The sequence below is a fragment of the Phragmites australis genome, chromosome 1 (assembly GCF_958298935.1).
Source record: "Phragmites australis chromosome 1, lpPhrAust1.1, whole genome shotgun sequence".
Classification (NCBI taxonomy): Eukaryota; Viridiplantae; Streptophyta; class Magnoliopsida; order Poales; family Poaceae; genus Phragmites; species Phragmites australis.
The window spans coordinates 55,412,834-55,434,517 of NC_084921.1; the positions used below are offsets into that span (position 1 = coordinate 55,412,834).

General features: G+C 44.7%; 2 protein-coding genes and 1 pseudogene across 2 annotated transcripts; all 3 read left to right on the plus strand.

The window, feature by feature from the left end:
• Nucleotides 1–973: 973 nt before the first annotated feature.
• On the plus strand, nucleotides 974–3,950 carry LOC133886414 (disease resistance protein SUMM2-like; annotated as a pseudogene).
• A 4,815-nt stretch (nucleotides 3,951–8,765) lies between these two features.
• On the plus strand, nucleotides 8,766–15,373 carry LOC133928978 (probable NAD kinase 1). Its single transcript, XM_062375537.1, has 10 exons — nucleotides 8,766–8,941; nucleotides 10,184–10,367; nucleotides 10,495–10,614; nucleotides 11,873–12,165; nucleotides 12,287–12,381; nucleotides 12,701–12,807; nucleotides 12,928–13,001; nucleotides 13,959–14,037; nucleotides 14,215–14,522; nucleotides 14,667–15,373. Exons 1-10 carry the CDS (start codon nucleotides 8,915–8,917, stop codon nucleotides 14,970–14,972), a joined length of 1,593 nt encoding a protein of 530 aa, XP_062231521.1. The 5' UTR covers nucleotides 8,766–8,914; the 3' UTR covers nucleotides 14,973–15,373.
• Nucleotides 15,374–15,456: 83 nt separating this feature from the next.
• LOC133928970 (probably inactive leucine-rich repeat receptor-like protein kinase At3g28040) lies at nucleotides 15,457–19,485 on the plus strand. The gene is made up of 2 exons (XM_062375524.1): nucleotides 15,457–17,716; nucleotides 17,800–19,485. The coding sequence occupies exons 1-2, from the start codon at nucleotides 15,945–15,947 to the stop codon at nucleotides 19,292–19,294; spliced, it is 3,267 nt and encodes a 1,088-aa protein (XP_062231508.1). The 5' UTR covers nucleotides 15,457–15,944; the 3' UTR covers nucleotides 19,295–19,485.
• Nucleotides 19,486–21,684: the final 2,199 nt, after the last annotated feature.

The window sequence follows — 21,684 nt, forward strand, 5'->3', positions numbered from 1 at the left end:
CGTGCCCATGGGCCATGGCGAACGGGTCGTTTCACGTTTGTGCTTCGACTTTTTATTTATCTATATATATATTAGGAATTTGAAAAATGTACACTTATTTTAAAAATTTACAGAAACCCTCGCCCATTAGGTACCAAAAATAGAACCATTTTTTTTAATTTTGAAAAAATATCTATACTCTTATAAAATACATAAGTTACGAATGATTTTTATCATTCACTCGAGTTGATCAAACAGTCACTGCAAAGATTCTCTCCATTAATTATTTCAAAAATATATTTAATCTCATATTAATTATTTTCCATATCGAGATGTCCAATATTTACATTCCATACATCTTATAAATATATTCAATGTCTTTACATGATAGAAACACAAAGTATGATGGGCTTTACATCTATGTTTATTTCGTCTTTACATGATAGAAACACAAGACCAGTGTACATTGCAAGGTTTCAGTTGTTTGATAATTGATTGTTTATCTTTTCTACTGAATACATATGTTTAAGGTATATTCTAGTTCTCACCTGCAGATCCCAAGCTCCCAATACTAACGGCGTTAGGCTGTCTCCAGCAGATACTCTAAAATTTTATCCCCTATAACACTATTACAACATCATTTAATACTATTACAATATCCTCTATTTTTTTCATCTTCAGCAGTTACCCTATTTCCTACCTTACATTATTCTCCTTCTTTCCTCGGAACCCACACGCATACTCAATGAATAGTGATACAGGGTGCTCGATCCGTCCACAAATTTGCCGATGCCTTCCTCCGTCCGTATTACTATGCCGCTAAAAACAGGAACTGTTGGAGAGCGTTGCGAAACATTCAGATTGGCAAAAGTGCAAGCCAACAGTCGGCACAGTATTTTGCCAGATAGATACGGGAGCCGTTGGAGCCGGCCATTGGAGAAGTAGCAGCTGGTGAAACTGTTATCTTGTTCACCACCTCTTTTTGTGCTTATACATGTCTATTTTTACGCTGATCAATTTCATAACTAGTACTGTGGCATCCCACTTATGGGATCCTATGATTAAACACATGAACTATTTAATAGAAATGGAAGAGAATTTGGTAAGTTGGGCAACACTATAAAACTCTGGAAGCTAGGAAACATGGAATCCAAATTCGGCTGAAGAACTGTGAAAGGAAACAAGAAATATGTAATCCCGAAGTTACATAATGGATGGAAAAGGTAGCAGCAATAGAACATGAAGTGAATGAAATGAGAAATATTCAGAAGAAGAGAACAAATTCTTTCAGTTATTGGTCAAAGTATGAAATTGGCATGCGGGCTGTCAAGAAACTCAAGGAAGCTGAAATGTTGCATGAAAAGGGAGCATTCAAGCAGGTATCGATTGAGATTCCACCATATTTCATGCAAGAATTGCCCACTGCGCCTTTAACAAAAGGAACAGAGTGTAATTTAAGCAAAGCTCTTCAGTACCTAGAAGATGAAACAGTTGGAATTGTAGGGATATGGGGAATGGGAGGAGTTGGTAAAACAACTTTGCTCAGAAAAATCAACAATCACTTCTTAGGTGGGATCAAAGAAAATTATGGACTTGACCTTGTTATTTATGTTGTGGCATCTATGGCCTGTGGAATAGGGCAGGTGCAAGCAGACATTGCTGACAAGATTGGAATGTTCCTGAAACCAGGTTCTAGCACTGAAGTGCGGACTTCATTCATGTTAAGTTTCTTAAGGACAAAGAAATTCTTACTCCTGTTAGATGATTTATGGGATTATTTGGATTTGGCAGAAGCTGGCATTCCATATCCTAATGGCCTAACTAAGCAAAAGGTTGTTCTGGCAACACGTTATGAGAATGTTTGCAGGCATATGGGAGCTCACAAGGCTATCTGTGTGGAATGCTTGGACCAAGAGAAAGCTTGACAACTATTCAAAGAAAAAGCAATAGAGGAAGTTATTAATTCGGATGCTAGGATTGGAAAACTAGCGAAGGATGTCGTGGAAGAATGTGGGGGTTTGCCCCTTGCTCTAGCAACTCTTGGCCGTGCAATGTCTACAAAGAAGACTTGTCATGAATGGGCGCTTGCATTATCATATCTGAAGAAGTCTCGCATTCATGAGGTTCCAACTATGGACAATGTTGGTCACATTTACAGTAGACTAAAATTAAGTTATGATTATCTGCAGGATAGATGGATCAAAGAATGCTTCTTATGTTATTCTCTATGGCCTGAAGATTACTCAATATGGAAAGTCAAACTCATAGACTGCTGGATGGGGATGGGTTTAATAGAGTATGATACTATAGAGGAAGCATACGACAAGGGCTATTCTATTATTGAGTACTTAAAGAATGCATGTTTGTTGGAGACTAGCTATTTAGAGGATACTGAGGTGAGGGTACATGACATCATTTGAGACATGGCACTGTGGATATCTTCAGATTGTGGTGAAGACAGCATGGAATGGATTGTTCAAGCAGGGGTTGGACTTCATAACATTTCTAACAGAGACATTAAGCATTGGAGGTCAGCCAGTAAGATATCACTCATGTGCAATTATATCAATGAACTTCCTCAGGCCATCAACTGCCCCAACGTCCGATCTCTGTCACTACAGTAGAACATTCAATTGAAGGTGATACCAGCTTCTTTTTTTCAAAGCATATCATCTGTTACCTACTTGGATTTGTCTTGGGTTCCCATCAAAGAACTTCCAGGAGAAATTTGCACACTAGTTGAACTACAGTATCTCAAACTGAAGCAAACACATGTTAAATTATTGCCTGAATCGATCAGGCAATTAAGAAAGTTAAAGTACTTGCATTTGAACTATATTGATTTCTTGGAGAAGATACCCTATGGTGTTCTTTCAAATTTATCAATGCTACAGGTGTTAAACCTATATGGTAGCAGGTACGCAGGCTGTGAAGTAGAATTTGATTCAACAAACCACATGGATTATGATGAGTTTAGAGTCGAAGAGTTGTCTTGCTTAACTAGAGAACTAAAAGCTCTGGGAATAACAATAAATAAGGTGAGTACCCTACAGAGGCTTTTTGACATAAGTGGAATCCAAGTGAGATTTCTTGGTTTATATAAATTGAATGGAGATACATCTCTTGCTCTCACTGTACCAGAAAGTATCTTTGTTCTTAATGTAATGGACTGTTCAGACTTGAAGGAGTTCTCTGCTATTAGTAAGCACCATTGTTATGGATATCATCCTCTGAGGCTGGAGTTTCTTACCTTTTGGGATCTTCCTAGACTTGAGAAGATTAGTATGGAGCATGTTTAGAACCTTCGTGTTCTAACAGTGGGGAAAACTTGTCAACTGAAGGACCTATCCTGCATCATAAAGCTAACGTACATGGAGCATTTGGATGTGTCCTTCTGCAATAAAATGAAACAGCTAGTTGACATGGAGAATGCTAGTACTATGGAAGTAGGAGATAAAGTTGCAGTCCAGGGATTTCGACGACTAAGAATTTTGCAATTGAATTCGTTGCCAAGCTTGGTTTGCTTCTGTAATTCTAGATTGGACGTCCGTTCTCTGGAATACATTGATGTGTTTTCTTCACCAAATTGCAAGGTACCTAAAAGTGGAGGATCCACTTCTTTGTGGGCCCTCGCGGATCTGACAGGAACTCAAACACGTAGATGGGTGCGTCATCCGTCCACTGAAGAAGCTGCCTTTGGGCATGGCATGGGTAAATTGAAGAGGATTAGCGGGGAGAGGACATGGTGGGATAATCTTGAGTGGGACGACAAAAGCAGTTCTTTGTCCCTATTTCCATTGTTTAAACAATCAGAAACTTTTTTGGCATCCTTTAGGCCAGAGTTGGATAGTAATGTGATATCATCACCAGAAGCTTTCTTCACCAAGAGGCAGCCACTGTTGCATTCATCAGTTAGGTTCACATCTTATCTACAGCGAATATTTGAAAAACAGGAGTATGATAGCCCTTAGAAATTGGGAGGGATTTCACGAATATTGGGCTATCAAGATTTTGCTAGAAGAGGTGGTTCTTAACTTTCAAGTGGTGCTCAAGGCCTCGAGGTATGTTTATGATGGTTCACTTGCATGTTGATTTACTTGTACATGTTGCTTCACTACCACCACTATTCAGTAACAGGTCAACCCATTCTGATTATACATGTCATAGGACCTCAACAATCCTGCTCTTCCATCTCTTTCTTCTGCTGAAGTTAGTTGCAGGGCTAGATATTTTGATTTGATGAGTTAAGTCTGACAGTTTGCGGTGCGCATGTGCACCTTTCTTTTTTGGGAAAAATGCAATCCCCCCCCCCCCCCCAAAAGTCACTTGAATTTTGACTTTTCCCCCCAAAAGTTGTTTTTTGCAAAAACACCCCTAAAGGTTTGATTTTGTTACAACAACACCCCCAAACATTCAAAAAAAATTAAACAAAATCACAAAAAATTCTAAAAAAACTAGAGACAATTCTAAGACCTTTTGTGAATTTTTTTTTCAAAAATAATATACTTTTCATCATATTTCATGGAGAGTAAGTTTGAAAAAAAAAGAAAAAGTGCAACTCATTTATTAATTCGAGTTAAATGCATAGTTAATTATTTACTAATCCAAGAATCATGAAACAAATTTTTTTAGTCTTCTTACATGATCCTCTATCTTCTAAAAATACATAAAATTTTGAAATAGTTATTGTAACGTGCAGGATCGAGTAAATGTGCTGCAGATAGATTAATTCATAACTAATCCATAACACCCCCAAAATTAGTGAAACCACTTTTATTAGTTTACTTAAATAATAATTTGTGTAGGAAAAATAATGGTAGACATGAAAAAGTTAAAATAACATGAGTTAATAAATGAGCTGCACATTTTTCTTTTTTTTTTCCAAACTTTCTCTCCATGAAATATGATGAAAAGAATATTATAACAAATTTCACAGAAGGTCTTAGAATTGTCTCTAGTTTTTTTTAGAATTTTTGTGATTTTTTTATTTGTTTTGAATTTTTGGGATTTTTTTGCAACAAAATCAAAATTTTGGGGGTTTTTTTTTGCAACAAAACAACTTTTGGGGGGGAGTCAAAATCCAAGTGACTTTGGGGGAGGGGGGGGGGGTTTGCATTTTTCCCTTCTTTTTTCCTTTTTCCGGTATTGACAGGGTTTTCTTACTAACCTTTTCCTTTTAAGGAAAAAAAATGTCTGACAGTTTGAATTGACTCTTTCATTCTGCACAATAAAGCTTTTTAAAAAAAAAAAATACTTGCAGAAATGCAAGGTGAACTTTTTGTCCCCTTAGTTGCCGCAATCTTCATCAAAAGATTTTCGTACTACGGGTCTCTAACACAGCATTCTTTTGGTACAACTTAGGTGTGTTTGATCTTGTTGCTTTTTTTGTCTTCATCCCTTTCAAGTATTGGTAGGTGTCCGAGACAATTTGTTCTTGCTTCCTTGGCCATAGTGAATTGTTATAGTGGTTGGACCCAGAAGTGAATAATTCCTAGTACTCGTCGTCTGATGGTAAATTCGGTCAAACAAATAGCATTTTAATCCCAGCAATATAATGAGCACCCATTATGTTTTCTCTGACTTGCTTAATCCGGTGAGTGCATACTGCATACTAACGAATGTACCAGCAAGGCGCTCGCAAATAACTAGTATAATAATTTAATCTAAGCTAATCTTTGACCAACTATGCGATATCTAGTCAAACAGAGAAATCAACTGGCAGCAATTCTAAATTGTATGTAACACAGAGGAGGGCTTCTTGATTTACATGTGCAGGTGGGAAGTAACGACAGTGCATTGGATCTGCATTGGTCATCCTCAGTTTAGAGAGCCGATGTTACTCGCTGGACTTCACTGGCCCTTGACTAATTCAGTGTTATTCTCCACGAGCTCCAGAATTGTAATCTCATGAGGATGCGACCGAGGCTTGCGGGAGCCAACCACCACCGAATCTGACAAGGAACCACCAGCGGTCTGCCTGGAGCAGAGCTCTTTCCTGTGCTTACCTGTGTAAGAGGGTACAGCCAAAAACTCTCAGCGACCTTTAGATAATGCACATCGCTATCAGTGTGGCTGATGTTTCAGACAACCTACATCAGTTGGGTTGGCGAGAAGCAATGCTGCTGTTCTGACTGTAACACGGGCCTGTTGATCAGTTGTGCTGTCATTAGCAGGCAGGCCCTCCGGGCTTTACTTCTCTCGCAATCACTACAGTGCTTGAAGATCTCTATCACGTCTCTTTCCGTCGTAATCTCTTCACTTCACTTACCGCGATGGAATACGTAACGATGTTGCGTCGCTACAAGAGGAAACGGGTCGTCCTCGTGACTGCACAATCTGCATCGCATCTAGGGTAAATGTAACAGTCACAATATCAGCACGTAAAGACTATATAAATCTATATCTAAGAGCTGATTATTAAACCTGTGTCTGCACCTATTACCTACCACAAGTAAGAATTGATACTAGCGTCGTATATGAGGTGGGGCAGATGAGGGTGGGCAGCGTGGTGGGGCATAGGAGGCGGATGACAATTTATATATCACTAAATAATTTGAGTTCACATGTTAGATACTTGAAGCAGATAACCGATATAACTATTTTATAGTCGATACTCTCTATCTATTGAGTTTAATATCAAACATATATCCAGACTCATAAGTAAAAAGTACATTACAAATCTATACCATTAAAGTTTTTATCTACGAGATAAACTATGACAGTTATCATCCCTAGCCACATCTTATCACCATCTTGTGCACCTATCTCCCTCGCGATGAGAACCGGAAGTAAAGGTGACCAAGTGGACCGAGCTAAATGAGCCAGTACGAGGCACGACTATTTCGGCCTTGCCTAGGAACGACATGACACAACAGCTAATGAGCTAGATCAGCACGGCACGACGGCTTGAGCCGTGCCTAGGCCGGAGCTACGGCACAATGAGTCGGCACGGTACGACTTGTATAATTTATTTAGATCTAATATCATATAGGATACCCGTAGCAATGAAATTCATACAAACGTGTGGTACAATGTTAATGTATTTGACTCGTAAACAGAAGTTTGTGTGTTTAATTTCAGGTGAAAGTAAGTTTTTTAATTTTTCACAAGCTGAAAAAAAAGTTATCAAATTTATCATACCATATATCGATATAGTACGATCCGATCTTAAACAGATCGTACCTAAACTAGAGTCGTGACACATGAATCAATATAATACCACCCATTTAGCTAGCGGATCTATACAAGTCATGCCCCGATAAAACTGTACCGTTCCGGAGCCAGTATTTAGCCACTTCTGACCGGAAGTGGTTGGGAGTCCACCCGCTACCTACCCCACGAGACGGCTCGTGTCAACCAGCCGTTGTCGCGGGACGGGACGGGACGGGACGGGACGCCAAGCCATCGCGGCGGAAGCCAAAGCACGCCCTCCGCGTGCGCCGCTCGTCTCATCCGACCTCGGGTCTCCGGCGCGATGATGCGTGCCTCCCCCTCGTGCTGCCGCTGACTTTGACGCCGTCCGGCGGGCGACGAACGCTTTGACGCAGGTGGCAACCAGCCAACCACCACCTGTTGCGGCGTTTTTCTGCCAAAAAAAAAGTCAGAGGAGCCGTGGCTGCACGATCGACCATCTCCGAGAGCTAATTGATTTTTTTCCACCACTAAGAAATGATTTCGCCTATTATTATTTTAAAATATAATTATTGATTCAGATGTTTTTGTATTTTTTTTACATGAGTAACATTATAATAAAAAAGTCAATTTTTGAGTTGCAAATCATCAATTTATTGTGTTCCATAGGAGTGGATAATTTTCTATAAAATTTATGCCTTTCAGACTCCCTCATATCACACATGTATGTCATTTAAAGTTGAACACAAGAATAAGTAGGTTCATGAAATAACCAAGCTACCCTCAATTACTATAATGCAAAGTGTGCAATTAATGGTGTAAAAATACTACTACCTTTGTTCTTAAACAGATATCGTTCTAAAATACGTGCTGTTAAATTTTAGAAACTTTGATCCCTGATATATACAAAACTATTAGGATTTATCATATTTAAATGATAGTAGCGAATATGTCATAAAAAATACTTTGACATCATCTAATTTTTACTAACTTTTACCAATAGATGGTTATTAAAAGTAATGATTAAACGTGCTTATTGAAGAGTATGTCGATATTCTAAATAACAAGTAAAAGAAAATAAAAGTAGTATCTCTCTTCTCCTATACACCACACACCAATGGAGAAATAATATTAATTGATGACTACAAGGTTACCGAGCAAAGAAAAGAAAAGAGCACATTCAACGAAGAAACAAAAGAGGAGAAAAAAACACATGGAAAAAGAGAAAAATTACTTTGAAATTCTAGAGCAACATACATTTAATAAATAGTAGAGGAGACTAAACGATATGCACTTATGTTCGAAGGGAGTAGCCTATAAATATACACAGACAAGAGCTTCAGATCTATTTTGGACTAACATTAACCCAGAATTTCAGTGAAATGCCCTCCGTGCAGCTATGCACGCTTCTTTTTTTCCCCTACAGATACTTAATTTTCTCCCAAATGTTGGGGTTAATTGATTAATTAATTCCCAAAAGCAGGTTGAAAAGGCAAACCGCCATGAGGTTGAAGCGGAGCGTCTCACTGCAACAGAGCCCCACCTTCCCCTTCCCATTCCCCACCGCTCAGCGCCCGTCGGCGTCAACCCTGGTCCCTGGGGCCGGCCGATAAATACCCGAGCCGGGCGGGCCGGAGGTGGTGCTCCTCCTCACCGGCTTCGCCTTCGTCGCCTCTCACCCACCCACCCACCTTCTCCCCCACGCAAATCCGAGACCACGTACACTACCCACCCAGACCAGGAGCAGAACAAGTACGGGTTTCCTGCGACGGCGAGGAGGCGGAGCGGGCTGGATCGCGGCGCCATGTCGCTCGACGAGCTCCCCGAGAAGGTATGCGCGCGCGCCCGATCCGCCGAGCTAGTTGGGGCGTGTCCAGTTGGGGTTCGGGCAGCTGGGCGCCCGAATTCTGCCCGACTGGGGCTCAATTTGTTTTGGGTATGCTGTATGCTTCGTGATTGCTTCGAATTGCGCAGCTAGTTTTGAACTTTCGAACTCTGCCAAGTGTTTTTGGTTGGCTGCTGGTGCCGATGAATGCGCCGTTTCTCTGTGCCAGGAGCTTGCCATCCACCGAGGCAATTCAGTTCGCGCAGTCGGATTCCAGGTTCCGGAGCCTTAACCCAGGGCCGATTCCGATTCCAACCGCACCAAGCTTCAGATCATTGGTCGAGTCGGTACGTGCGGACAAGTAGATAGCTAGACTGTGTGCCCATTTAGAGGTCGCCTCGTTGTTCCTCTCTCGATTACGTAATAATATGTAAGGGCAGCACGATAACCAACTTATCTTGAGTTAAACGTCTTGCTTTTTAAGGACTCAGTTAAAAGTCTTGTCTTATAAGTTTTTTTAGTAACTAACTTATCTTGCAAGTTGGAGAATTTTTGGTACAAAAAAATGCAAATGAACATGAGCTGCTTTCCCCCTATTATACTGTGTTAAGTGTTAACATTTCCATCAGAGGACACTTTGATTCTTGAATTGATGACTTGATTTCTAGTTGATGAAAGCTAATGTCTGCACCGAGTGCAAATCCCAATCAGGCTCCTGAAAAGTGCAAGTGCTTGAGGCTAAACCACTTGGTCACATGTTGAAAAGCTAACATCTTCTCGGAGAACTTTCCAAATTTAACATTGGACCATTTTGCTGTTTGAGCCAATTCAGCACATTTACAGCTCAAAAAAAAAAAAAAAATCAGCACATTTCTGCTTTGAGTTGTTAAATAATCCCGATCAGCATTTTTGTTGGGTTAAACTTTAACCTCAAGCAACCCTTTCAAAGGAAACTTCAAGCCAGTAGGGGGTGTGTTATGGAGCTTAAAAGTTTATATGGGTCTAAATCTTGAGTTTATCTGAATTTTTTCTCAGGGCTTCATCTTGTAATTTGATTAATTGTGGTTAAGCTATGTTAACACATTAAGCCAACTTTGAGTGGCTAAAGTAAGCTAAATATGTCATTATAATCTTAAAACTCTGGATACATTCCTTTTGTTTGCTTTGGAAATAAAAGCAGAAATGTTGACTTTGTTACCCCTATCATACTACCCATTGTCTTATTGACAAACCATGCTTGTACTTCAGGTTTCTGATGAGGGAGTAAATGTAGATGTCATGGCTTCACTTCAAAGTGAAAACGGATCCATCTCTACAGTCAGTTCTACATTTAGTTCAGTAGAATCAGATAAAGCAGCCTATGAACTCCTTCCTCAAACTCCTATCAAGTCAACCGATGCACACCTTGTTGAGTTTTCAGAGGCTATGAGAAGTAAGGATAGAGTATAGACATAGATATACTTTAAATGAAGGCTAAATGTGCAACAGAAATACATACATATGTGGAGTTTTCTACTTGCTATCAAAATAATATTTGGTATAATTATGTGAATTTGAAGCTGTTGCAAAAGCATTGCGACGAGTAGCAGAAGGGAAGGCTGCTGCTCAAGCAGAAGCGACAGGGTGGAAGTACAAATATGAATTAGAGATGGCACACAAACAACAGAGTAAAATTGAAGGTCAGATTTATACATTTTTATTGATGGTTTTACTTTTATTGAATAATCTCATAACTTAGGCAGTTAGTTTAGTATTGCAAATTTGCAAACATATGGCTTGTTTGGTTCGTGTCTAAGTTTGTCAGGCCTAAGATTAGTCATGCCATAGATTTTTAGCAACTGTTTGGTTGACTGCCACAACTGTGGCAAGTCACACTTTGTTAGCCCCCTGGCCCACACATCATACACAGATTTTTTATAATTTTACCACATTTGTGGCTAAGAATTTGTTAGCCATACTTTTTGTGGTAAGCCACACTTAGGCGTGGCAAATTTAGGCGCGAACCAAACAGGAATACTATCTACGCTTGTTGTTTAATATTTTAGACATGTACACCCTAATTAGGAAAAAAAACACAAGGTGACCACATGTTCCCATTGAAGTTGTGTTCCTTTCTAATTCATCAAATTCATTTGTCTCGTTAACCACCCATAGTGACCCATGGACAAAGATAACGAGTCTTGTAAAAGGTAGCACACCCTAAATGAGCTAGGCACACTTTTGGAAGATGTTGGGATGTCTCTTCTTAGAATCTTATAAGATCAAATAAAAATAACCATTTTTCACTCCTAAGTCATCAAATAGTAAAAGAAGAATGCATACTAGCTCTAGTCACAAAGGAAGGGTCAATTTTTTACTTTCCAAATTCATTGCATTGTACCTTCCCATTATTATTTACTCTTTACCATCATATATTTGTAAGGCTATAGAATTATGATTTTGGATACGTTATTAATGCCAAATCTAATGTTGCAAATATTTGGTTAATCTAGTTGCCGAAGACATTGATGGTCAAAGTTGCTAATAATTGACAGCACATTTAACCCCCAGGCACAAGCTGCGGTAGTGTCAGGTTTATTTTCACATTTGGAGTTTAAAGTGTAAATAGTATCATATAATGCTTCAAAATCTATACGCAGCAACTCCAGGTTAACCCTTTGGGTGAAGCGAGCACAAAAGCCCAAATCAGTTTCTACATGTGCATAGGCCCACCGCGCATGGTGCAGGGTTAGCCACTTTTGGGCCCTGGCCCCTGGGTTGTTACAACATGTAGCATAGGGGTGCCTTTTGTGACTGGAGGGAGGGGTCTCATAACATCATTGGATGGACCCAAAGTTTTCGTACAAATATTGCATTGTGGAATGCTGTATTACTGTGGTTTCCCAATCTTTACTATTTGTTCCTCATGAGCAACCCGCTACCCATCAATTTGTGCAGGCTGCAGCAGTTGTACCAGTAATGACTTAGCCAAACTGGCCAGCCAACTAACACTGGACACGTCAGTTTCTGATCAAACAGGATGTTGTGGAAAACATGGTATATGTTCACATGAAGTTCTCCAGGACGAAGTTCCCAGACCTAACCCAAGATCTAGTCACAAGATAGTGGGGAGAAAGGCATCATTTAAACTTTCATGGGGATGTAATGGGGATAAAAATGGCCAACATAAGCATGATTTTGTGTCCTTTGAAAAAGGAGATATAACAACAGCAGAGCGCAGCAATAAGCAGGTTGGTCTTCTTGTTCTGTTTGATCCGTTTTGGGATAGCCAGTAGCTGAAATCACTTGACGAAACAGTTATTACTCTTTCTCCCTTCTTTCTTTTGATGCTGACGACAACTTTGCTTTCAGATCTTACTGAAATGGGAATCACCACCACAAACAGTGCTTTTTATAACCAAACCTAATTCCAACTCTGTGCGTGTTCTTTGTGCTGAAATGGTCAGGTGTGTTCTCTTCCCTTCTTTGCACTGCCACGACTTGTTACAAGAGTCTTGCTTTAATTATGTGGGCCTTATCCATGAACGTACTTAGGAAGAATATGTAACTTTTCCATCTTTCTTAATCGCAAGGTCATGCTGCCATGCATTTACCAGTATGAGAAGGAGCCACTTGTCATAAATAGTACAATTTAACATTTTTAGATACAGTGAGTATTTTGTTGAGACTGATGCAGTCACAACTTACATGGATTATATGCCATCATACAGGGTAATATATGTATTGTACTTGCACCGCTATAAAGTGTCAATTATTTTTCTGCAGATGGCTTAAGGAGCATAAAAATATAAATGTCTTTGTGGAGCCACGTGTTAGCAAGGGACTTCTAACAGAGGATTCCTACTACGACTTCATCCAAACATGGGATAATGGTAAGAGATTTTACTGAAGTGATGCACATCATGTTTGGGTTCTATTTATATCTTTGTTATAATTAGTTTATTCGCCTAGCAGTCCCCATTTCTACCCAACTAATTAGAAAATGCTTATAGATGAAGACATGAAGCTGTTACACACGAAGATTGATCTCATTGTAACTCTTGGCGGTGATGGAACTGTTTTGTGGGTACGCAAATCCTCCATTGCTTAAATAATTTGATTGTGATGCATCCTTACAGAATGTTATATAGACTCTAAAAGTTTTTCTTTAATATCCATTTTGATATAGTGACACCTTCAGTTATGCGGTAGTTAGTCCAGATTAGCTAGATGATAACTTACATTCATACTACATTACCTGTAAATATACTGACTATCTGCAGTCACCGAGATTTATAAATTATAAGAAATATTCCGGTACCTGTTTTGTCCATCAGTTGTTCGGAACTAGTTGGACCCTGCATCATATAGGTTTAATAACTCAGCTAAGAAATAATCTGGTACCTGTTTTGTCCATGCATCTATCTTATGCATCCTTGCGAGCAAGAGTTGTTTATGCTGAATCTTCCCTGTCCCCTGACTGCCCTTGCCTATCCGTGTAACGTGAACTTCAAAGTAAGAGATGCTGAACAATCATGGATAACCGACAAACTCAGATGCAAACAATGTTGGAGAGTAATGCTTCCAATTACAACTGATGTTGATGACAAGTAATTCAGCTTTCAGCCACATAAGTTCATAGGTGATACAAGCAACCACCATTTCTTTCTTTGAGGTTGATATTGGTTTCCTGGTCAGGCATTGTGGAGCTTCAGCCTACGTAGTTTAATTCTCGAATACAAATGATTACTCCTGTGGTGAGTTTTTGAATATTCGGAGTCTTAGGAGGATCACTATAACAACCACCTTAGTAGCTTACCTGATGTGTATTGCTTTGTTCCTTCATGTTTTAAATGTTTTAATCTGAATATTCTGTATGATGTCTGCCTGTCTCAACCACTTGTGTCTTCTGGCCCAGACAATGCTTATTCTGCTTAAAAGTAGTTGCTTCTCATATTCTGATTTGAATTTGTAATTTCAGTAACATAATTTGGTCTGTTGCTCTGCTACTGACACTAGGTATTGATTGGGTCCCTCTTAACAGGCTGCATCATTGTTCAAAGGACCAGTTCCTCCAGTTGTTGCATTCTCCCTTGGATCACTGGGCTTCATGACGCCTTTCCGTATCCTTTACCATAATTACCAAAATGCTCTATACCATGTATAGCATAGAATGGCTGGATTTTTCTTGGTCTCAGAAAACCCATTTCTGTTGGGAAATAAATCACACATGAAGCTTTCTTCTCTCCTATTGACAGTGCCATTTTTATCTATTCCGTTGTCCTTGACATGTTTTTCAGCAAGCGAGCAATATCGTGAGTGCTTGGACAATGTGCTGAATGGACCATTTAGCATCACACTGAGAAACCGTCTACAGTGTCATGTAATCCGTGATGCAGCAAAGGATGAACTCGTGACTGAGGAGCCAATCTTAGTGTTAAACGAAGTTACAATCGACCGTGGAATATCATCTTACCTTACCTACCTGGAATGCTACTGTGACAGTTCTTTTGTTACTTGTGTACAAGGGGATGGACTAATCATATCAACTACATCTGGAAGCACAGCATATTCATTAGCAGCTGGAGGATCCATGGTTCATCCACAGGCATGCCCTAATTGCTATCAAATATATTTACTTTCTGTTACATTACAGTCATTTGTTCGGATTGCTGGAGTGATCAGCGGCTCAACATTACTTGTCCACCCTGCTATATGGCTGTGGCATCTAATGTTTTGCTTGTGTATGCAGGTCCCAGGGATCCTTTTCACACCTATCTGTCCGCATTCCCTGTCATTCAGACCTTTGATACTGCCTGAATATGTGACTCTGCGCATACAAGTGCCGTTTAATAGCAGGGGGCAAGCTTGGGCATCTTTCGATGGCAAAGATCGAAAGCAGCTTTCACCTGGCGATGCTCTGATCTGCAGCATCTCACCTTGGCCTGTGCCCACAGCTTGCCTGGTGGATTCAACAACCGATTTCCTCCGCAGCATCCATGAGGGTCTCCACTGGAACTTGAGGAAGACCCAGTCATTTGATGGCCCGCGTGATTGATGCAACAGTTTTTAAGTTATATCAGTCTTGTGCCATAATTCGAGCTGGTCAGGTCGCTGATGGATTTGTTCTCTCAGAAGATTTCCTCCAGGTCCGGCCAGCATGGAGAGGATAACTGTACCTAAGCGAGTTTGTTCTTAATACGTCGTTTCCTTTACCATTCCATACATATAGAAGGTTGCGTTTAGATGTGGGGTGTAGAGCAGTTCCAAATATGATGGCCATGAGCGTGTACAGGTTTTTGAACTTGATAACAGCACATGTGCCGGACGATACACTGATTCGGATAAAGCATGGGGGAGTAGCTATGGATGGGAACAACTTAAAATGTAGAATACACCTTATGTATGTGTGTTATGTGCCCCCATGATCTGAAATGAAATAATTGGTTCCTCGTGAAACATCAGGCTTTTATCAACAGTTCTATATATATATATTGATCATCAATCTGTGAAATGGCAGCTTGATGCTTTCCGAGCTTCGATCCATACGTAGAACTGATGAATGGGGTCATGGAGTGGGCATGATCTGTTGCTCAGATTACTTCTTTTTTTCCCGGTTGAGGGCTGGTCTGTTGCTCTCGTGAAGTTGTGATGGCCAGAGAATGGGTACCTGTCCACTTGGGGGCGATGATGTGTTTTGAATCCGTGATTAGGATTTAGGGGTGCAATAAAAGTTGAGTAGCTTTCGATGTGATTCTCGGCTGCTTTGGCCACGGTGCGTAAAGCCGAGTATAAAAACGACCGGTGCAATGATTCTTTAACCATTCCACTGCTGCTCTGCTAGCTAGCGAGTGCGCGCGTCTTCGCCTCGATTGCCGTGCGGTGTCGGGTTCCGGCGAGTTGGATTCCTCCGGCGACCCCACCGTCCAGCGGCAGAGAGAGAGGGGCAGCAAGGCAGCCATGGCCAACCCGAGGACCGGAGAACGTGAAGTATTTTGTTGCTTTCTATCTGTCCAACCTATCCCCGCTCATGATCACGAGTCACGGGCTGGAACTCTCTTTCCACGCCAATCCAACGACGCCCTCCATCTCCGAGCGCCTCCACCATGCACAGACTAAAAGCACAGCTCGGCTACTGTACCTCCTCCTCCTCGCCACTAGATCTACCACCTCACCACTCTGCCAGTGCCACCATATTTATCCCGTCTCGGAAACATTCTGCACGCGGCAGCTAGCAGCAGCTGCAGAAATGGCAGCCCCTACCCCTGTCCTTCTGCTCCAGCAGCTGTTCACGTTGATGCTGCTGTTCATTGGGGCGGCAATGCGGCCGGGCCGCGCGGCCGACATGCCTGTGCCGGTCAACGAGGAGGTGCTGGGGCTGGTGGTCTTCAAGTCGGCGCTCTCCGATCCGTCCGGCGCGTTGGCCACGTGGAGGGAGTCCGACGCCACGCCGTGCGGCTGGGCGTGCGTCGAGTGCGATCCGGCCACCTCCCGCGTGCTCCGCCTCGCGCTCGACGGGCTCGCGCTCTCCGGCCCCATGCCGCGGGGCCTCGACCGCCTGCCTGCACTCCAGGAGCTCTCCCTCGCGCGAAACAACCTCTCTGGCCCGCTCCCGCCGGGTCTCTCCCTGCTCAAGTCGCTCCGCTCGCTCGACCTCTCCTACAACTCCTTCTCCGGCCCGCTTCCCGACGACGTCGGGCTGCTCGGCTCACTGCGGTACCTTGACCTCACAGGCAATGCATTCTCTGGCCCGCTTCCGGCCTCCTTCCCTCCGATCATCCGGTTCTTGATGCTGTCCGACAACCAGTTCTCCGGCCCGATACCGCAGGGACTGGCCAAGAGCCCGCTCCTGCTTCACCTGAACATGTCCGGCAACCAGCTCTCCGGCTCGCCGGACTTCGCGGGCGCGCTCTGGCCGCTCGAGCGGCTGCGCACGCTCGACCTATCCCGCAACCAGCTCTCTGGCCCCGTCACCGACGGCATTGCCAGGCTCCACAACCTCAAGACCGTCAACCTCAGAGGCAACATGTTCTTCGGCGCCGTTCCGGAAGACATCGGCCTGTGCCCGCACCTGAGCAGCATTGATCTGAGCTCCAACGCATTCGACGGCCACCTCCCTGACTCCATCGGACAGCTCGGCTCGCTGGTGCACCTCTCTGCGTCCGGCAACCGGCTCTCTGGCGACGTCCCTGCTTGGCTTGGCCAGCTGACCGCGGTGCAGCACATGGATTTATCCGACAACGAGCTCACTGGCAGTTTGCCGGACTCTCTCGGCGAGCTCAAGGCCCTCAAGTACCTGAGCCTGTCCAAGAACCAGCTCTCCGGCTCCGTTCCTGACTCGATGTCCGGGTGCACCAAGCTCGCCGAGCTGCACCTGAGGGACAACAACCTCAACGGCAGCATCCCGGATACTCTGTTCGACGTCGGGCTCGAGACGCTCGACATGTCGTCGAACGCGCTCTCGGGCGTCCTGCCGTCGGGTTCGACGAGGCTGGCGGAGACCCTGCAGTGGCTCGACCTCTCCAGCAACCAGCTGAACGGCGTCATCCCCGCCGAGATGGTGCTCTTCTTCAAGCTCCGATACCTCAACCTGTCCCAGAACGACCTCCGCACGCAGCTGCCGCCGGAGCTGGGCCTGCTCCGCAACTTGACGGTGCTCGACCTCCGCAGCACCGGATTGTACGGATCGATGCCCGGCGACTTGTGTGAGTCCGGAAGCCTCGCCGTGCTCCAACTCGACGGCAACTCCCTTGCTGGTCCCATCCCCGACAGCATCGGGAACTGTTCTGCTCTGTACCTACTGTAAGTCCAAAATTTAACCTTGTTTCTCGTGTTGCGTTGCATTTGCATGTGTCACGTCTGACGGTTTTGCAATGAACATGCAGGAGCTTGGGGCACAACGGCTTGACCGGGCCGATACCGGCGGGCATTGCGGAGCTCGAGAAGCTGGAGATTTTGCGGCTGGAGTACAACAACCTGAGCGGCGAGATACCGCAGCAGCTGGGCGGGCTGGAGAACCTCCTTGCGGTGAACATCTCGCACAACCGCCTCGTCGGGCGTCTGCCGGCGTCGGGCGTGTTCCAGAGCCTCGACGCGAGCGCGCTGGAGGGCAACCTCGGTATCTGCAGCCCGCTTGTCACAGAACCGTGCAGGATGAACGTGCCCAAGCCGCTCGTGCTCGACCCCAACGAGTACACGCACGGCGGCGGCGACAACAACCTTGTGACGAGCGGCGGCGGCGCGGGAGTACCGAGGAAACGGCGGTTCTTGAGCGTGTCCGCAATGGTGGCCATCTGTGCGGCGATCGCCATCATCCTCGGAGTCATCGTGGTCACCTTGCTCAACATGTCGGCACGGCGGAGGGCTGAGGCTGCGGTCACGGAGAAGGAGCTGGAGAGCATCGTCACCAGCTCGACAAAGTCCGGCAAGCTCACCGCCGGCAAGATGGTGACGTTCGGGCCAGGAAGCAGCCTTCGTTCGGAGGACTTGGTCGGCGGTGCCGACACGTTGCTGAGCAAGGCGACGGAGATCGGCCGCGGCGTGTTCGGCACGGTGTACCGGGCGTCGGTCAGAGAAGGTAGGGTGGTCGCCATCAAAAAGCTCGTGACGGTGAACATCGTCCAGTCAAGCGACGACTTCGACCGCGAGGTGCGCATCCTGGGCAAGGCGAAGCACCCCAATCTGATGCCGCTCAAGGGCTACTACTGGACGCCGCAGCTGCAGCTCCTGATCACGGACTACGCGCCGCACGGCAGCCTCGAGGCGCGGCTCCAGGGCAACGACGCCGGCGCGTTCCCGCCGTTGACGTGGGCCGAGCGGTTCAGGGTGGTGTCCGGCACGGCCAGGGGCCTGGCGCACCTGCACCAGGCGTTCCGGCCGCCGATGATCCACTACAACGTGAAGCCGAGCAACATCCTCCTGGACGAGCAGTGCAACCCGATGGTGTCCGACTTCGGGCTGGCGCGGCTGCTGCCGAAGCTGGACAAGCACGTGCTGAGCAGCCGGTTCCAGGGCGGCATGGGGTACGTGGCGCCGGAGCTGGCGTGCCAGAGCCTGCGGGTGAACGAGAAGTGCGACATCTACGGGTTCGGCGTTCTGATCCTGGAGCTGGTGACGGGGCGGAAGGCCGTGGAGTACAGCGACGACGACGTGGTGATCCTGATCGACCAGGTCCGGGTGCTGCTGGAGCACGGCAACGCGCTGGAGTGCGTGGACCCGGGCATGGGCAGCGAGTTCCCGGAGGAGGAGGTGCTGCCAGTGCTGAAGCTGGGCATGGTGTGCACGTCGCAGATCCCGTCGAACCGGCCGTCCATGGCGGAGGTGGTCCAGATACTGCAGGTCATCAAGGCACCCGTGGGCGGCAGAATGGAAGCCTTCTGACACCGTCGTCCATTGGCATCTGGCTCGACCAGCATCCAGCAGCCCGCGAGTACTAGGTGCATGCATTGATGCTTCCTTCCCTTGATCATGTGTTCTCTAGTGAAAGGTCCCAGTACTGTACTCCAGCGTGCTGATTCTTTTCAGCTTTTGTTTCACTTTTGAATGTAAAATGGTGACGCCTCCTTGTACCACTACCACATGCATGCAGTTTTCTGCTGGAAATGATCGATTCATCATGCTCTGCTTCGATTTCAACCGTTATCACACTTGCGCGTCTGTATGCATCGACGCAGGCCACCTCCACCTATGAGTTGTAGCAGAGTTGGCGCGTTGCTCTGCGACTGTGACCACCGATGGATGGTTCCGGCGTTGCGTTGCTCGGTTCTCGCGGCCCCCATAACTTGAGCTCCATGAGGCATGTGAGCGCACAGCGAAAGCGTGAGCGAAACTCGGGGTCCACCGCCGGCGGCATCAGGGTATCATATGAACAGATCGATTCGTGCATGGATAAATTAGCCTTTTCCTGCAACTGGGTCCTGGATATACAGGAAGAGGAAGGATCTCGGGTCAACTATGCAGCCTTGGCACTTTCTTTTTCCTTTTCTTTTGTGAAAGTTACGTTACATGTGACAAACTGATTGAATGCTAGCACAAGTGCCTTCAGAAAACGAATAGATCATGTGAGTTTTTCGGGACGTGATATTTTTATGTTCCGTACTGCATCTTATGCGGTTGGTTAATCAAAGAATTGGTCGAATCGAATGCACCCTTTCAAAAAGTCAGGTCCACATAAAAGTCCAAGTCAATCAGCAGAATTCTGTGACAGTCACTCTTTTCTTATCACTGTAATGATAGCAGGGAATTTCGGTATATGGTTCTCTATGTTCAACGTCAGCCTTTACATGTCTATATATACATCGATGCCTGCTGCAACTAGATTTCCATCAGTTGAGCCAGCCCAATCTACGTCTGAGAACGCACTGAGAAGAGTCGAATCAGACTTACAAATCTTCAATCCTATGTCAGATATTCTCTTTAGATAGCGCAAAATTCGCTTTACCGCTGTCAATTGAGTATCGGTTAGCGCATGCAGGTATTGACTGACCTTGTTCACAGCGAAATAGATGTCCAGGCGTGTGAGGGTCAAGTATTGTAGCGCACCGATGATACTTCGGTACCTAGTAGCATCTGCTTCAGAGAGGGCATGGCTAGCATCTCGTGAGAGTTTTTCAGAAGTAGACATAGGACTTGGAGGTAGCCTGCAATCCTTCATTCTGGCTTGCAGTAACAGGTCATTGACATACTTCGCCTGACAAAGAATAGCTCCATCTCGTTGTCGGGTGACTTCAATACCAAGAAAGAAATTGAGATTACCAAGATCTTTCAGCGCAAATGAATCCTACAATGCCTGAATAAGATGCCTGAGAAGAAGAGCTGGCCACAATAATATCGTCCACATATATCAACTTTTAGATGGCGACACCCCCTTGTTGATAGATGAAAAGAGATGTGTCGGCTTCAGATGCCTGAAATCCTAGCTCAAGAAGTTTGGAGCAGAGACGAGCATACCACGCCCTTGGAGACTGTTTGAGCCCGTAGAGAGATTTATCCAGCTTGCAAACATAGTGCGGAAGCTTAGGATCAACATACCTAGGAGGTTGACGCATGAACACTTCCTCTTCTAGAATGCCATGGAGAAACACATTTTGTATGTCCAACTGTTGAAGACACCATCCTTTGGAGATTGCAAGAGACAAGACAAGCTGGATTGTGGCATGCTTGATAACAGAGCTAAACGTCTCATCATAATCAACACCATACCGTTGTTTGAAATCCTTAGCAACCAAGCGAGCCTTGTATCTGTCAATAGATCCATCTAGTTGACGCTTGAGCTTGAACACCCATTTGCAGTCAATAAGATTGCACCTGTGTGGAGGAGGTACCAAATGCCACATTCGATTCTTGAGTAGAGATTGATACTCATCATCCATAGCTTGGCGCCAGTGAATGTTGCGTGCAGCTTCTGAATAGTTGGTCAACTCAATCGGCTCAAAGACAACAAGATGTGCATGCTGTCGGAGGGTGAACTCCTTAAGCGGGGATCCGGAGGGACCCCCTTTGAGATTCGGCCGGGGGATGATTCTGAACCCGCTTCGTAGGTGAAATAAATAGGAGTAAATGAGATGCAGTTGGAGGTGGAATGATCGGATGCAGGAAGGAGTAAATGCTCAGGGGATTTTTAGACAGGTTCGGGCCGCACCGAGCGTAACACCCTACTCCTGTGTGTATGCTATAAATGCTCTGAGAATGTCTCTCTGAGGATCTACTGGGTTACAAAAATATTTGTCTAAGTCTAGAGCTTCGTGCTCCTTGTTCTTCGGGACTCGTTG

Bases quoted from the DNA above. Each gene is read 5' to 3' on its own strand.
- LOC133928978 (XM_062375537.1), top strand. From the start codon at position 8,915: ATGTCGCTCGACGAGCTCCCCGAGAAG. The intron at 10,615-11,872 runs GTCAGATTTATA...CAATTTGTGCAG, and splicing joins ACAACAGAGTAAAATTGAAG to GCTGCAGCAGTTGTACCAGT. The intron at 14,038-14,214 runs GTATCCTTTACC...CATGTTTTTCAG, and splicing joins GGGCTTCATGACGCCTTTCC to CAAGCGAGCAATATCGTGAG.
- LOC133928970 (XM_062375524.1), top strand. From the start codon at position 15,945: ATGATCACGAGTCACGGGCTGGAACTCTCTTTCCACGCCAATCCAACG. The intron at 17,717-17,799 runs GTAAGTCCAAAA...ATGAACATGCAG, and splicing joins TGTTCTGCTCTGTACCTACT to GAGCTTGGGGCACAACGGCT.